At 47.7% G+C, this 15,696-nt stretch overlaps 1 protein-coding gene across 1 annotated transcript in view; it reads left to right on the forward strand.

The window, feature by feature from the left end:
• The window catches only part of VANGL1 (VANGL planar cell polarity protein 1), a 45,781-nt gene extending 30,085 nt beyond the window's left edge, over window positions 1-15,696 (forward strand). The window contains exons 5-8 of the mRNA XM_053969672.1: window positions 3,062-3,195; window positions 6,414-6,546; window positions 8,498-8,732; window positions 9,964-15,696. Of these exons, the coding sequence (XP_053825647.1) occupies window positions 3,062-3,195; window positions 6,414-6,546; window positions 8,498-8,732; window positions 9,964-10,224 (763 nt within the window). The 3' untranslated portion in view covers window positions 10,225-15,696. The remainder of the gene's footprint in view (window positions 1-3,061; window positions 3,196-6,413; window positions 6,547-8,497; window positions 8,733-9,963) is intronic.

Below are 15,696 nucleotides of genomic sequence, written 5' to 3' on the forward strand. Positions count from 1 at the left end.
CGCGGGGTGAATGAATGCAGTGACCGACATGGTGCTGAACTCTTCCCGAGACAGCGCTGCAAGGAAGCCGCCTCTCCAGACGTGGCCTCCAGGAAGGCCGACAGTTTCCATTCCTGCTGGAGCTGCCGAGTGGCTGGAGAGGCGGCTTCCTGCAGCCACTTCACCTTGCTCGCAGGGCAGCAGAGCGTCTGCCCTTCATGGAAAGCCCAAAGCTCCTCTGGGTGCTGCCATGCCTGCGGTTGGTTGCCCTCCTGCTGGTGTGTGGTGTTGCAGGAGAGCCTTGGGTGCCCTCCTGCCATGCCCGGGGTGCTGTGCCGGGTCGGGGCACAGGTTCTTGTTGCTCTGCAGCAGCCGTGTGGGGCAGGCAGGGCTGGCTGTCCTGCGCCAGGCAGGGTGAGGCTTCCCCTTGATGTGGGTGAAGAGGTTGAGCAACACAGCCCAGGAGGCTCTGATTCAGCCTTTTCCTTGCTTTTGCAAATCATTGTGACCCTTTTAATTTACTTGTTGCAGCTTCTAATTCTACTTTTTTTTCCCCTGTAACAGAGAATTTGAAGAGTTGTAATTGAAGCTGTCTTCCTAACCTGCCGCACTTAGGATGGACTACATGGGAGACAGAAATGGGCTGGTAGAAATTCAGGAAACTGATATTTATTACATTTCTCTTCCAGAGAGCAGACTCCTCTGTGTGACTGGGGTATCTCATGTGTGGGATTGAGCCTGTACTGGATTTGCATCAGCAACAAATACCTGGGCTTTAATTTTCAGGGCAGTAATCGTTGCTTGCTGCAATGTAAAAGCTTTGTTGTGTTTGGATTTTGAGTGCCCGTGCCAATGAATTGCTGGGGAGGGTTATTTAGTGAGGGGATGGAAGGGATGTTAGGTGGGGAAAGCTGGCGTCCTGATGATAATGCTGTCGGTGGGGAAAATGTGTATGTATGAAAATAAATTATTCTCTTCTGTGATGCATTGTGTTTTGTCCTAATAGAGCAATTGGGTCAGTGGAGCTCTCAAACATTTCCCACTGCTGGGATGGAAGTTCCAGTGTCGTTTGAAATGAGTACAGTGTATTAACAGAGAATAACTCTGCTGATTTTTATCTTCCTGTTGTGAGTTGGCCCTAGTTTTCCAGACATTGTGTTTTGTGATGAAACTATGGAATTTTATCTTCCTGGGAAGCAGAGATGGAAAAACTGGATCATGTTTGAATGCAGTCAGAAGGGGGAATATGTGCTGCTGCCACATGATTACTTTTATGAAATTTTATTTATAGACTGCAGCAAATTCACAGTAGAAACCAGAAGCATCGCAGGGAGAAATAAAGCGGCTTCACCTGTTCTGTGTCAGCATCTACATATGTCTGTCAGTGGGTCAGTCTGTACTACTTTATAAAAGGAAAATTGTTTCCTTAGTTAACTGGTGGCTCTCACAAATCAGTAGCTGAGTGCATGAGTGGAGTTGCTTTTACCAAATCTAAGGTGAAGAAATACAAAGGAGTGGCACCTGAAAAATAAAGCTTCTTTAAGATGCTCTAGCTGGATCCCTCCACACAATTATAAGGATGGAATTTGCTTCAAAAGCTAAATTCATCATCTCAAAGGTACACGGCAAATGAATGGTGATGTGCCGTAATACTGACTGATGAAGCTACTCAGTGAACAAGTCTGGGTTTATTCTTCTTTCTCAGAATCTCTTGAATGGGCTGGCATCTTTGCTTAATTCATTGATCAGTGGGAGTGTGGCAGCTGTAGGGTGAGGATGGTGGGGCGTGTGTGTGTGTTTAAATTACTTAGGTGTGATGCAGAAGCTTAATATTAGCACAAAGCACAGGAAAATTTAAATTGCTCCTCCGGGAACACACGCGGAATCTGTGGCAGTGCCGAGCACTGAATTTAGAGCTTAATTTGTTAATGTCTTATTTTCCCACGTTACTCTCCTTGTAATGTTTTCTTCCTGTGTTATAACATGTGTGAGAATACTTTTTTGCTTTCCTTTGGAGAGGCCTTGTTGGTAAGCGTGACTTTTCCAATTAACTGGCAACAAATGTGTTGGCAGTTACACTTCAATTTTGAACGCAGAAAAATTATTTTTAGTGTGGGTCCTTAGCAAACTCCCATTGGCTGAATGGGTGATCTCAGTGATTTGTGCTGAGAGTGCCAGTGCCACGCTGAGGCACAGAGCCAGAGCAGCATGGAGAGAGCTGTGTCCTATTCCCGCATTTTTAAACACCAGAGCTCAGGCTTGTTTTGAAGTGCCGCCCTGTTTGTTGGTAACAGTGCCTACAGACATCTCCGTTGTCAAAATGATCGCAAAGGAAGATACCTCTGGGTTGAGCCTTTCCTGCTGCTGGCGCGTGTGTTTGTTTTGCTCCCATGTGTCATCATTTTATGTAGAGGCATCCCTTCAAAGGGATGGAGGGAGTGTCACTGCTCCTCATTCTGTCCCTAGCCAGGGATTTAACAAGCAATACTGAGGTAATCCCGTCTCTGGCAGCCGTACTCCTCAGGCAGCGATCTTATCTTGCTGTGAAAGCTCAAGAGATCACACTCTTGTCGGTGCTGGGATGGAGGAGGTCTGGGGAGGTGTGGCTGGCAGTGACTCGGAGGGAAAAGCATCCATCCTGAGCTAGTGCCTCCATCCAGGCTGGCCAACTGCAGCAAAACCCGTGTGGTGTTCTGGTCTTCAGCATGAGCAAGGTCTCTGCAGCACAGGGAGTGTACTGCCGAGGTGCGCTGAGCTCTGGTTCTGTAATTTCCCGTGCTGCAGGCAGCCTAGTGCTTCACTTTATGTGAAAGCACTTGTTTAGGGATTTCCTGACATCCTCCTATTGAGCTGAGAGCAGAGGTACTTATCTTGAATCTCAAATGAAATTTCAGGTACTAGAGAGAGTAATTAATGTTCTGTGTATTGCACGGTCCTGTAGGTGTGACAGCTCTGTTCCGAGTAATATCACTATTCTTCCTTTTTTTTTTTTTTTTTTTTTATTTTATATTTTTATGGAAACAAGAGAGCTTATTTCAGTCTGAGGGGATTTGTCTTATTTTGTTTTTTCTTCTTTACCCAGCATCCAACGAGCTGCATTGGTGGTTCTGGAAAATTACTACCGAGATTTCACAGTCTACAACCCAGCCTTGTTAACAGCCTCCAAATCCCGAGCAGCCAAGCATATGGCTGGCCTAAAAGTCTACAATGTTGATGGTAGGTGAGGTAAAATGTGGTCTCTGAGACTGGGTGGGATGGGGAAGGGCTGTATTTGCTTTATGCTTTGTTATGCACGCATTCTTACCTTTTTGCTTTGCCAAGTCCTTGTCTCCTGCTGGAAATCTTCCTAGCAGTGCTGAGTTTGCCAGTTCTAGATGACTTTACAGATGTGTTTAGCCCACAATAAGGCTTTTGTCTTTGCCAGGTGAAATGGCCACATTTTGGGTCGGGCTTAATTGTCATGTGGCTTGACACTTCAGCACCGCTGCTTGTTTAAAGCAGCCTCTGCTTTTTGTCACCCTTGGGTCGTCTCCTTAGTTGTGATAGTACAATAAACACAACTTTTAATTTAAATGAGTTCCCCGGTCGTTTATTGTGCTGCTTTCACATGCAGCCTTCAGGAAAGTGGAGCCACGGTATAAGCAGCAGTGGCTGATGAAAGTGATGCTCATCAGCCTTCAGCCTCAGCACTAAATGAGCCTGGCTCACCCGTGGCCATGGAAATTTAAACACAGATAACGATTCCCATTGAGCTTTGCCTTCTACAAACTGTTTTCAAGCTTTGGGGCTTTAGAAAAGCTGATGGATGAGTGGATATATGGATGCTCAAAGCAGTGAAAACTGGACTTAATAATTTGATACTCTTAAACCCTATGGTGAAAGCCATGCTTGTTAAGTGAGGTGTGCCCAGCAGCCTTCATAGAAGTGCACATTCCTTTGGAAGAGTCAAAGTTGAGTAGCAAAGCTTGTATGGTGAAGGATGGCTGAAGTTCTGTGACAGAATGTGGTAAAGGCATGTCCTGCCCATGAATTTGTTAGTATTGAAAGGCTTTGAGAGCTGGGAAGAGGAGACTGAAGGGACTTAGCTGGGCAAGGTGGCTCTGTGTGCATGGTGTGGAGACTGAAATATGAAGAATATCTGTCATATTGAAAAACATGAGATGTGATTATTTTGCTTCCAACAAAGTTTCAGTGCCTTATGGGTGTGGAATATTTTGTTTTCATTTTCCTTTTTGGTTTGTTTGGTTTTTTTTCATTTTTGGTGAGTTTTAAAAACTAAAGGCTTCTCCAACCTCATGCAGCACTCCTGAGTCCATAACATTAATTGGAGGTTTAGATCCTTACAGTGAGATATTCCCATCCTGACAGAGGAAGGGAGAAGTGAGGGAAGGGGAAGGACAGGTTGCCCATCATGTGTCCTTTGCTGATGGAGTGCTGCTCTTGGTTGCATTGTGTGTAGAGGGGAAGCAATCAGACATGCAAACAGAAATGCTCTGTGTTTTTCTAGAGGGGAAATCATTCATTCCAGCTGCTTGCTCTCAATGAGGCCTGGTGTAGGGAAGGTGAGGGCCTCCTGATGCCACAGGTGTCTGCATGCTATTCAGACCCCAGGGTGTGCCATTCTGATTGCTGGCTGGTCTTCCCCTGCACTGCAGCATCTCTTCAGGAGTTGGCATGCTCTCTTTTCCTGCAGCACCTGCTGGGACAGTGCGACTCCCAAGTTCAGAGAAAAGACTGTCAGTCTGGTAGTGTGAATGGCTCAGAAGCTGCTAGCTCATTAGGCTTCCTTAGAAGAGAAGGAACCAGAAGCAAGCTGCAGATGTGGCTGGCAGCCTTTCCAAGTGTCAAGCTTGTGACCCTGCCAGGGCCTGGAAACTCCTGCCTCCCCTTCTGGGGCAGTACCAGTTGCCTGGGCTGTTCTGTGTGCAATGCTGCTGCCTTTGTGGACATGGGAATCTCAGGCATAGAAGCATGTCCTTAAGAAGATTCCATCCATCTTACAAAGCAGAGTGTAGTTCTGGCTGCAGCTTACCCTGGCAGCCTGACAATCTCTTATACCCTTCTTGTAAAGAGACAATAATGCTATTAAGGCAGCCTAATTTGTTGATAGCTTTTGTATTTGATACTGCAGCAGCTAGGAAGGAAAACATATTGCTGTAATCTCTCTTATGCAGAGTGGGGAGGTTCACCTTCAAAACCAGGATTTTCATTGCCAGGTGTAGTCAATGAGGCAAATTACAGATGCAACCCAAATTTGGGAGCTAGTGTCTCCCTTGAGTCATATCCTCCATTTCAGGGCTGTCAGACAAAGTCTGAAATGTTTAGACTCCTAAGGAGCTATTTGTGTGAGTGTTTATTCTTCCCACAGCTGAGTTTCAGGCTTCTGTCTTGGAATCTGGTTTGGGCTTTTTAGGAAAAAAAAATTTAAAAGAGTTGCCCTTGCTTGAGCAGAATAATTTTGAGCGTGTCTGTGCAATTGATTTGCCTTAACCACTGCCAGCTGAGGGTGTGGGCCAGAGCAGTTTGGCACAAATCAGCCTTTGGTGGCTTGGAGTTAGTCCTAGACTACCACTTAGCTCTGGGTAGACCCACCTCTGCCCTCTATCTGGATAATAGAGTTTGTAAACTCTTCTGGGGCAACCTTTTTCCTCTCCCTACCTGAAAAGCCAGAGCTGAGGGCTTCATGGGAGAGTTGAAGAACCTAGAACTAGTTAAGGTCTTGTAGTAGACAGCTCTGTGGACTGACTGGGTGTTCCAGCGCAGATTGCAACTTCCCTGTTAAGGATCTGTTAAGAGCAGCAGAAGTTCTAATGGCAGATGCTGCTCAGAGTGCCATGAGAAGCTACCCCACCTTACCCTATTGTGGGACTGCTGCTCTGACAGCATCTGCCCTTCTGGGAAACCCTGTGCTTTGTCTAAAGGACCCTGCTGTCCCCTGCATCTTGTTTCCCCTTCCTGTGAGTAACTGTCTGGAGTTTGGCTTTCATTTATTCATCTCCATGTCTCATTATGTTCTTGTGTTTGTCTCTCTCCTCTTTCCAACTTCTCACTTTTTGTGCTCTCATACTGTCTTGATCCTGAAATGTGATATGCTCCAGCTGCCCTTGCCTTCAAACTGAAAGCATATATAATGGGGGGTAAGTTGCATCCTTGGCATGTTCACCTCACTCTGCCTTTGTGTATATTGTGTGAGACCCTCCATCCCAACTAACTTCCCTTGTCCACTTGCCAGAACGCCCTCTCTAAGCCTGTGCTGCCTTACAGGGTTTCTACTGGAGCTCCTGAAGACCAGGGAGGGGTTTATAGCGTTGGCTGGGAAGGCTGGAGCCCCAGAGCACAGTGACAGCTGCCGTGGGGTGCTGATCTGTCCCAGCCCCAGCCCTGTGCCACTGACACCGCCTTTGTCTCCTCTGTGCCCGTCCTTGCCCCTGCAGGCCCAGGTAACAACGCGTCGGGGCAGTCCCGGGCCATGATTGCGGCCGCCGCCCGGCGCAGGGACTCCAGTCACAACGAGCTCTACTACGAGGAGGCCGACCATGAGCGCCGCGTGAAGAAACGCCGGGCCAGGTAAAGCCACCCTGTCCTGGGTGCTGGGGTGAGGCTTGGCCACGTGGGGCTTGCTGAGCCTGGAGGGTGCCCCCAACCCACCATGGAGGGCTGGCTGTAAATCTGTCACAGGGAGGGAGCTTTTGAAACACAGATGCGTAAGGGACGGTGGCGCCTTGCAGCTGGAATTATCGGCAGAACATGCATGCAGCTGAGCTCGTGTATATGAGGCAGATAAGCTAATGCAGTGTCACGGATTAGGGGACAGTCCAGTGCTTGACAAATCTGTAGTTACTTGCTGTAGGAAATCCCATTATTCTCTTCATGCCCAGGTTTGTCAGCTGAAGTAATCCAGGGACAGGATCAGTGGAGTGCTTGGTGTAGCCTATTCATAGGTGAGGAGAATATTTGTGTTTGCAGGCTAGTCAGAGGGACAGTTTGACTGGCTTTCAATGAATTGAGGAGGAAAGACTTGACCACAAGCAGTTACATTTTATTTTGAAACATAGATATGTCTTCTGTCAGTCATGCTTAGGCTGCAGAGGTGATGCTTTGTTGAGATGACCTGAGACAGTGCCTCTGTTTGCTCAGAAGCCTAATTGCAGTCTGTAGTTAGCATACCTAACAGTTTGAGGCAGGCTCCCCTGAACTGAGGTTTGTTTGGAAGGAATGTGTCATAACTGGAAGGAGCTGACTTGTTTTGAGTTTTCTTTTGGCAGTTTGTTTCACTGGGAAAGTGCTGGCACTATGTCCCCTCCTTGCCTGCTTCAGTCTGACCTGTGCTCTGTAGCCTCTGTCTTTTAGGCCCTCTTCTAGACTCAGAGCAATAGGAACTTAAACTTGCCCTTCTGTGAAGTGTAGCATCCTAACTTGGGCACATCTCCTGTGCTTGCTGAGTTTGGTTAGAACAACTGCTTAGTCAGAGGGAAACCATCAGTCACTAAATAAGGCCAGATGTTTCAGGCCAGGAGTTTAAAACTGATTTTCACTCCCACCTCCCCCATGTCATATTAAACAAAATGGGCAAATGTCAGGATTTCTAGTGCTGTTCCTCTTGTGCAATCTGAATGCAATATGCTGTACCTCTGCTTGTGATGAGGCAGCTGCGCCAGCTTTAAGATACATTGGATATTGAGATCATTGTGGACAGTCATTGGTGACTTGAGAGGAAATTAAGTATAAAACAAGTCCTGTCTGAAGGGGCCAAAGAGTTCTGTTGGGTGGCTTTTCCATGATTGTTTTTTCCTCACTAGCTGCAGTGTAGCCCCTCACTTGCAAGTTAGCCCAGTACGAAGTAATGAGTGTCATAAGACACCTGTTCCCCTTTTATGGTGTGGGCTTCATATTTGCTCACCTGTGCCAACACAGGAGTGGTTTGCAGAGGATGCTTTTACCCTCAGTGTTAGGAATGAAGATGGAGGAGTGTTTTCACCCTTGCTGTTCAGTGGAGGGGTGCAGGGCAGGCATTGGGCAGCACGAGTTCTGCACCCAGCTGGTGCAGCTTGTGAGCACAGAGCGTCTCAGAGCAGATTGTGTCCTGGGTGACACTGGGGTGTGGTCAGCCTCCCCCCAAGTGCTTGCCTGTCCTGTGCTTCGTGCTGCAGCCCTGTGTGCTGCTGAGACCGCTGTACTCAGACGCACATTAAACGTAAGGGCAGCTGTGTCTTGTTTGAGTCACGTAGCTGATGTTTGTGCTGTGCTGGCAGAACCAAATGCAGTGCTCAGGGCTTTACAGTCTTAATCCTGGTTTATGGCCCTCAGTTGCTGGACAGTTTGGGCAAGGAAGGAAAAGCTGCTGTCTACCCCTCAGACTGTCAGTAGAGAAGATTTTGTGTAAATTGGTAGCAGGCAGCGACTTGATGGCAGGTGGGAATAGGAGGCTTGTAAATCCTGACTCCCAGGCTCTGCCTTAACCACAGACCCATCCTACTTCTTGTTATGACTCTTGCTGTCCTGATTTTTTTTGCTGCAGGCTCGTGGTTGCAGTAGAAGAGGCTTTCACTCACATCAAACGCCTCCAGACAGAGGAACAGCAGAAAGCTCCAGGAGAGATGATGGACCCCCGAGAAGCAGCCCAGGCCATCTTCCCCTCCATGGCAAGAGCTTTGCAGAAGTACCTTCGCACCACCCGCCAGCAGCAGTACCACAGCATGGAGAGCATCTTGCAACATTTGTCCTTCTGCATCACCAACAACATGACACCAAAGGTAATGAATGCATTCTCTAATGCTCCTGCAGGAGGGAGGGAGAAGGGAATGGCACATCTGTGTGTGCAAGCAGAACACAAAGTTGTCCAGGGAGGTGACTGAAGGCTTTCATAATTGCTCCCTGTGAACTGAGCAATGTGGTGTAGGTTGCATCAGGTCTTGAAGGGAAGTAATATTTCCTCTGCAGCATCTTCTGTCTCTTTTTTTTTTTCTGAAAGTGCCTATGAGGTATTTGTTCTTGAATCCAGTTCAGCAAAGGGAATGCTTAGTAAATGTTTGAAAGGGGGGCTTTGAGTCACAGGAGTTTTCCCAGCTGGCTTGTGGTAGCAGGACGAAGCAAGTGGCAACCTGCAAAGGATCTTTTTTGGTTTTCTGCCCCCTCTGCCTTGCTGCATTTTGGACTGCTAATGATTGCCTAAATCTCTGTCTCTCTGACAGTATTTCTAATTTGTGAGCTGCTTGATCAAACACAGTTTGCTGCTTCATGCCCAGGCTGTGACTTTTGACTTGCAGACACAGGGAAGGACTGAATGATAAGGGAAACAGGTTACACAATTTCCCTCCCACTCTCTACCTTCCTTTCTAAGAACACCCCACAGTCCTAGGGAAGGGTTATTCTTGGACATTCACCCAGGAATTACTGCAGTAAGAGCAGAAATGCTGTCAAGAGATGGGGCTTAGCACCCTCTCACTGTGAGCCACCTGGGATCTTGCCTGGGTATGCAAGGGGGTTTCCGCTGCCATTAAGATTGCAGAGGGACTTTAAAATACAAGCAAGGTCAAATGGCATTTTGCATTCTGTTTTCAGTTTTGCACCCTCAGGCTGAAAACTTGGAGACATCTGTTTACCACCTTAGCTTGGCCTGAAGGATAGACCCACTATCCTGTCTTACTGTCTGGGACTGTAGTTTTGGGATCCGTTATGGGGCTAGTACAGGAGAAATTACCTCTGCTCTTCTGAACTGCTGCCAGATGGCTGTGCTGATGGCAGAAGTCAGGGCTATAACTTTGCAAACTTGCTGGGATAGACTGAAAGAGGGTCTCCTGATGTTTGTGTCTACTCCTGGGTCTGAAAAGCTGAGAGGGACTGGGAAGAAGATGTCTTCTGAAGTGTTAAAGCTGAAACAATTTGCAGCATGGCAAGCCCGTGCTCGCGGAGCTGTATTTGGGAATGGGAAGAGAGCAGGGTGAGTTGTGGGGCTGGTGCTAACGTGTGTCCCGCTCTTGGCAGGCATTCCTGGAGCGTTACCTCAACCCAGGCCCAACCCTCCAGTATGACAGGGATCGCTGGTTCTCCAAGCAGTGGACGCTGGTCAGCGAGGAAGCAGTCACAAGCGGGTTACAAGACGGCATCGTGTTTGTCCTCAAGTGCTTGGACTTCAGCCTTGTTGTTAATGTGAAAAAAATCCCCTTCATCAAACTCTCAGAAGAGTTCATAGACCCTAAATCTCATAAATTTGTCCTCCGCTTACAGTCTGAGACTTCAGTCTAAGGGATTTTGAGGGTGGGTTGTTGGGAGATTTTATTATTTTTTTTTTTCAATATCATGCTTTTGGGTTTAATTTCCCCAATGCTGACTGAAACTGGCAGATGATGGACCAGTAATATTTGACCATCTGCACTTTATTTGGAAAGGGGAGGGGGGAGTTGGGATATCTTATCTAGGAAGAAGTATCTTAAGAGGCAACAGGGCAACTTGGCTCAGTTAGCTTAGCCTTGGAGACAGAACAGATATTTTTCTTTGCCCCTCTTTCCAGGCATCCTGTAAATCTCATACTCTCTTTCTCTGCACAACTGCAGTGTCAGAGTTGTTGTTGGAGCACTGCCTTACACCGAGCACGCCTGCACCCTTGTGTCTCTGCTTTTGCCACCTGTGGCTGCTCCTGAGGGCTCATTGCTCACCTGTCCCTCATAGAAATCTCCTGGCACACGGTGCCACAGTCCCTGCTCACTTAGGGAGGAGGGGATATTGAAGGGTGGGGGTGTGAGGGGACTTTTATGCTTTATTCTTCTTCTCCTTGCCATGTGCCTCTTCTGTCAGTGCCAGACCTGTATGGACATAATGGGATGGTTTCACCCTCTGTGAAATTGCTTGTCTTGAACTGGATCAGCCCATTTGCAGCTCTTCAATACTTTTTTTCCTTAATCAATGCTTGTTAGTGAAGTTGTTCTTCATGTCACAGCTCCCTGTTATCTCTCTCCTGCTTCTCTCTGTCCTGCTTGTCAGCATCTTTCTCAGGCAGGCCCAAGGCTTCCTTTTTCTGTCTCCTCTGTCTGGCTTTCTGAATGTTTCTCCAGGCACTGCTGCTTCCTTTTGCACCTGCAAGGGCTGTGTATTTGCACTGGGACAGGGTCAGTAAGTTGCTGACTCCTCCTTAGATAAATCACAGACCCTCCCTATGTCTGACAGCCTCTTTGAGGGGAGGGGGATGCAGGCAGGAATGTGCCCCTCCCTCTCTAGCCAGCTTCAAGTGTGTCTGGAGAAGAGGGGCAAAACACTTCCCTCCTTCAGGGGAGGAGCCAGTGAAAGGCTGACCTCTGCTCCATTCACTTGCTTTGGAGAACTGTTGTGCTTTGGAACCACTGCAGTGAGTCCTTCCCCACTGTACGCCTTCAGCTGTAGCTAAGAAATACCAAACAAAGCCTGAATGTTGAAAATCTGCCTGCCTTTCTTGGCCTTGCTGTACTGTGGGAGTTTCTGCTCAGCATTGGGATCTGCTTCTGACAGATGCAGTTTTGTTTGTGAGGCTGCCTTTGCCCATCAGTGCAGCTTTCATGCGTGAATTTAGTCACCTGAGTTTAGAAGGTTTGTTTTTAATGGTGAGCCTAAGTCGGTGTCTGAAGTCTGATTGCCAGCACAGAGCATGGAGTGACTGGAGCCAGCTGCAAGGCTGGCAGTTACCTGAAGGTCCCTTGAGATCCATGTGAATGTAAATTATCAATTTATTCTGCTCAGTCTTTTGCCGTGCAAATATTCCTTATCGGGCAGGATCTGGCCTGCCCTCCATATGGATGTCTTAAAGAAGAAGGCCCTAGTTCCAGCAGTGTGTAAGTCAGTGCCTTTCATTGCCAGCCTGCACAGTCTTCTGAGGAGGGCTGTGACAGCCCCTCCTGTCCCTTTTGGTCTTTCCCAGCCCTTCCCACAGCAGGCATGGGCTGGCTGGTGTCCACAGGGAGCAGCCACCTTAAACAGGGATACTGGGAACAGGGCAGGAGGGGCCACCCTCTTCCAGCTTCAGCAGCTGTGGAGATGCATGTCCAACAGCACCTATGGATAGTCCTCTTAGGATCAAGGGAGCATCCTGGTGAGTGAGGGTCCAAAGTGATGATTCCCCATCCAAGTGACACCTGCAGTTTCCTGCACCTTTCTTACAAGCACATGGTAGTCTCCTGGATCCTTTTTAGTCTGTGTAATGTGCCAGATGTGGTAGTGAAGAAACTGGATAGCACAGCATATGATGGGATTATGCCCTTTGCACTTAAAGGTAGTGTTTTCCCCTCTCTAAGCTCAGTGTTTGGGTTCTTTGGCAGATTGGGGTTTCTGGTAGTCTGTATGAGGACTCCTTTATTGACTGTTGCCTTTGCAGTGTTTTACTTTGAAAAAATAGGTTGGTTTATTCCTTTAAAAGAAAAAAAAAAAGGAAGGTGAACATACAGTATCTTACACTTGGCTCTCCTGAAGGTGCCTACACCTGGCTTTTATCATGTGCATAACCAGCAGGGTGGGAGAGACTGGGAGTAGCTTGGGAGACTGTGGAGAGCTTAATACCTGTGTGGAGGCTACTGCCTGTGGCTGAGTTGGCTCATTTCTGTGAAGCCAGAACAAGAACCACCTTGCCAAGGGCTTGGGTGTGCCATGTATGTGAGAGCACCTTGTCACAGGCACATCTGCAAAACTTTTTTACTTTCCCAGGATTTCCTTCCCCTTTCCTTTTCTCTGCTCCATGGGGCGGGGGGGTGTCTGACAATATTTGCTCAGGAAACTCATGTCTTAATTTTGTTAAATCCTTTAACACATGGAGAACCAGACGGAAGCAGCATGTGCTCAGTCTGGGTCTGCTTCTTCAACTTTGTGCTGTGGTTCAACACTGCCTTTTCTGCCTGCTGCCAAAAAAGGACACTGTCAACAGGGGCCACGTCCTACATTAAATGCTCTTCCCTAGATCAGCAGCATGAATGCTTTGCCTGATGAAATCTGAAGGAGAGGACTCTCTCAGATGGTCTCTTTAGAGATGCAGCCTGCTTAGAGGTGAGGACAGACTGAAAGGGGAATCATGATTCCTGGATATTCCCTGTTCTGGTATTTTTAGTGATGTTTTTGGGGGTCTCTCTTGCTTCCCTTCTCCATGCAAAATCAGGGGACCACTGTCATACTACCTCACTGGAGTGTTGTGAGGCTAAACTCAACTTGCTTTCAAGTGCTTTGAGATCCACCGTTGGATCTGTGGCATCTGCAGGAATTCAAACTCTATAAAAAATACTGAGTAGTGAGTGCAGACTGGTTTGTTTAACTCTGTTTATAGCCAGCTAATGAGTAAGAATAGAGTCATAGGGAATGAAGCTCTGATCCAATTCCTGCAGCCCTTACTTCTGCCGCGCTTGCCAAGAGCTGAGCATAAATACAACTTGGAGGGTTTTGCTAGCCAAGTGCAGGCTGTTCCTCTGAATGCCTCTCCTATCCTGCACTGTCTCCTTGCATATATTTTCCTTCCTCTCTCCCAGTCTGTGTGTTTGTACCTGGTTGGAAATTGTGGGGGGGTTTATTAAATTCAAGTGTTTTTTTAAAACAGCCCTGTTGGTGATGGAGTGGTCAGTGTCCCCCTTGGAGATGATCCTTGCACTGGACGTCCCTCACTGGAAGCTGAACCATTTGATAGGGTGCTGTGCTGCCCAGCCAGGAGTGGTGGTGCCCCACTCCTCTCTTCCATGTTGGCACGTTTCCTGCAACTCAAGTATGCTGCTCAGATACTTTAAAGGCTTTGGGTTTTTTGCTCTCAGATTTGTTACAGCCTAAATCCAAAGCCATGCTGAGATCTTGCAAAACCAGATGCAGCTGAGACTTTCAAGTGTTCTAGAACAGATGGAAATGGCTGTGGGTTTCCATGAAGGCTGGCTTTCTCTTTCCTGGCTATAAATTTAAATATTTGAATTTCTTGCAGTTTGCAGGTGTGTAGAGGCATATACGGCTCTTAATACTTTGCCAGTCCTGTAACTGGGCATGGGTAGGTGGTGTTGTCACATCTGTTGGCCTCTCACTGCCATGTGACTTCAGCCATGGGTGCATACTCTGTGAGGCTGCCCTGGGTCTCGGTGTCCTTTCCCTACACCTGGAAGCTGAGCAGGCAGCACTCTTGGAAGTGTAAGCATTGTAGCACTCCCGTCCATAGCATATCTGCAGGGCTGGGAGGTGTTGAGGCTGCACTTGGAAGCTTGGAGGCAGTGCACAGTAAGGCTCAAGTTTGGAGATCTGAACAAATCCCAACCCTTATGAAGCCTCCAAACCCTTTCCTTTGGGATGGGGCTCTCTGTGCAACGCCTTGGGAATCTCCTGTAGCTGAGTTCAGCCAAAAACTGTAGGGAAAGAATATCTGGAGCTGGTCCTGCCCCACATAAGTAACTTTGAAAGGTCTTGTTAGAGATGTGCTTGCTTCCAAGACTTGCTGCTGAAGAAACTGAAAAGATCCATAACTTGCTAAACATGGAAACCTATTCAAGTCAATTTCATCTTGCTCACCAAACCTTTTAATTCTGCCCTTTTCAAAGGGTAAACAAAAGTCTTGCAGTCTTCTGCAACAGTGCTGTATTCTGGTCCCAAGCTGGCTCCTCACTTGGGCTCGGTGCTGCCCAGCCATGTGAGAGCTGCTCACGAGGTGTGCGTGCAGGTGTTTTTTCATTCAGCTTGTGTGTGTGTCTGTGTGCTTTTCCCTCTCTGGTGTGCACATTATATGTGTTTAAAGCCTCAAGCCAGACTTGGTGGCTCAGTGTTTCAGCTGTCCTTAAGAAGGAAGTGCTCTTGGAATTGAGCTGGTTTTAGAAAACAAACAAGAAAAAGAAAAAGGAAACTCCCCAAATTTCTGTTCTGAAAGAGCTGGCTTTGGGCCATGACGTCTCCTACAGGAGTGTGCATCCTCCTGTGTTCAGGCTGCTGCCTCCCATCGACAATGACCAAAAGTTGCTATTTCCAGCCGCTGTGAGTGGTGCGGATCGCTCTGGGCCAGTTCCCAGCGGGGTCCCCGCCACACCAGCGGTACAGCTGGCATTACCTGCCCCTCTGCGTCCCTCCAGCAGACTTCATTGTTGTATCCCTGCTGCACACGGAGCCCTGTGGGCAGCAGGCAGCCAGCCCTGCTCTGGGTGTGCTCTGCCCAGGGAGGGAGGGAGGGGATCCTTCCTTCCCTCTGGCTGCTTCCCCGGCACCTCTCACCAGCACTGACGATGCTTGGGGTATCTCCTGTGTGCACAGGGGGGAGGTGCTGTGGCCACTACCTGAACAGGCACAACTGTGAAGGAATCTTAAACTCTCCTGTGCCTGTTTCTTTGATTCAGCATTATTGTGTCTTGGGGAAGGGGGGGGGGAGCAAAATGCCCTTCCCTCACCCTCCTTTATCACTGTGTAATACTTTTTCTACACACACTGTGTATAGTAAGAAGGGTTTTGCCAAGGTTTTCTAATTAATAGACACTAACCAGCATTTCTTTTTTCTCTTCTTTGCACATGTGACTTTAACTGCAGTGGTACATGGTCTTTCTATTCTTTTCTAATCGTGAACTTAAGTAAGCAAATTCCTGGTGTCTGTGACATTAATGCACTGTGGGTTTAGCCTTGTAAATTGTTCTGTTCCAAGCTGGGTTCTCTTAAGTTATAGCTGGATGGGGTTTTGATGTTTTTTAAACTGAAACATAAAACCGTTTTACACTTTGCATATTTTGTACAGTAAAATTCTGGAAATAAACTGAAACCAGA

This window comes from Vidua macroura, chromosome 2, assembly GCF_024509145.1.
Source record: "Vidua macroura isolate BioBank_ID:100142 chromosome 2, ASM2450914v1, whole genome shotgun sequence".
Lineage (NCBI taxonomy): Eukaryota > Metazoa > Chordata > Aves > Passeriformes > Viduidae > Vidua > Vidua macroura.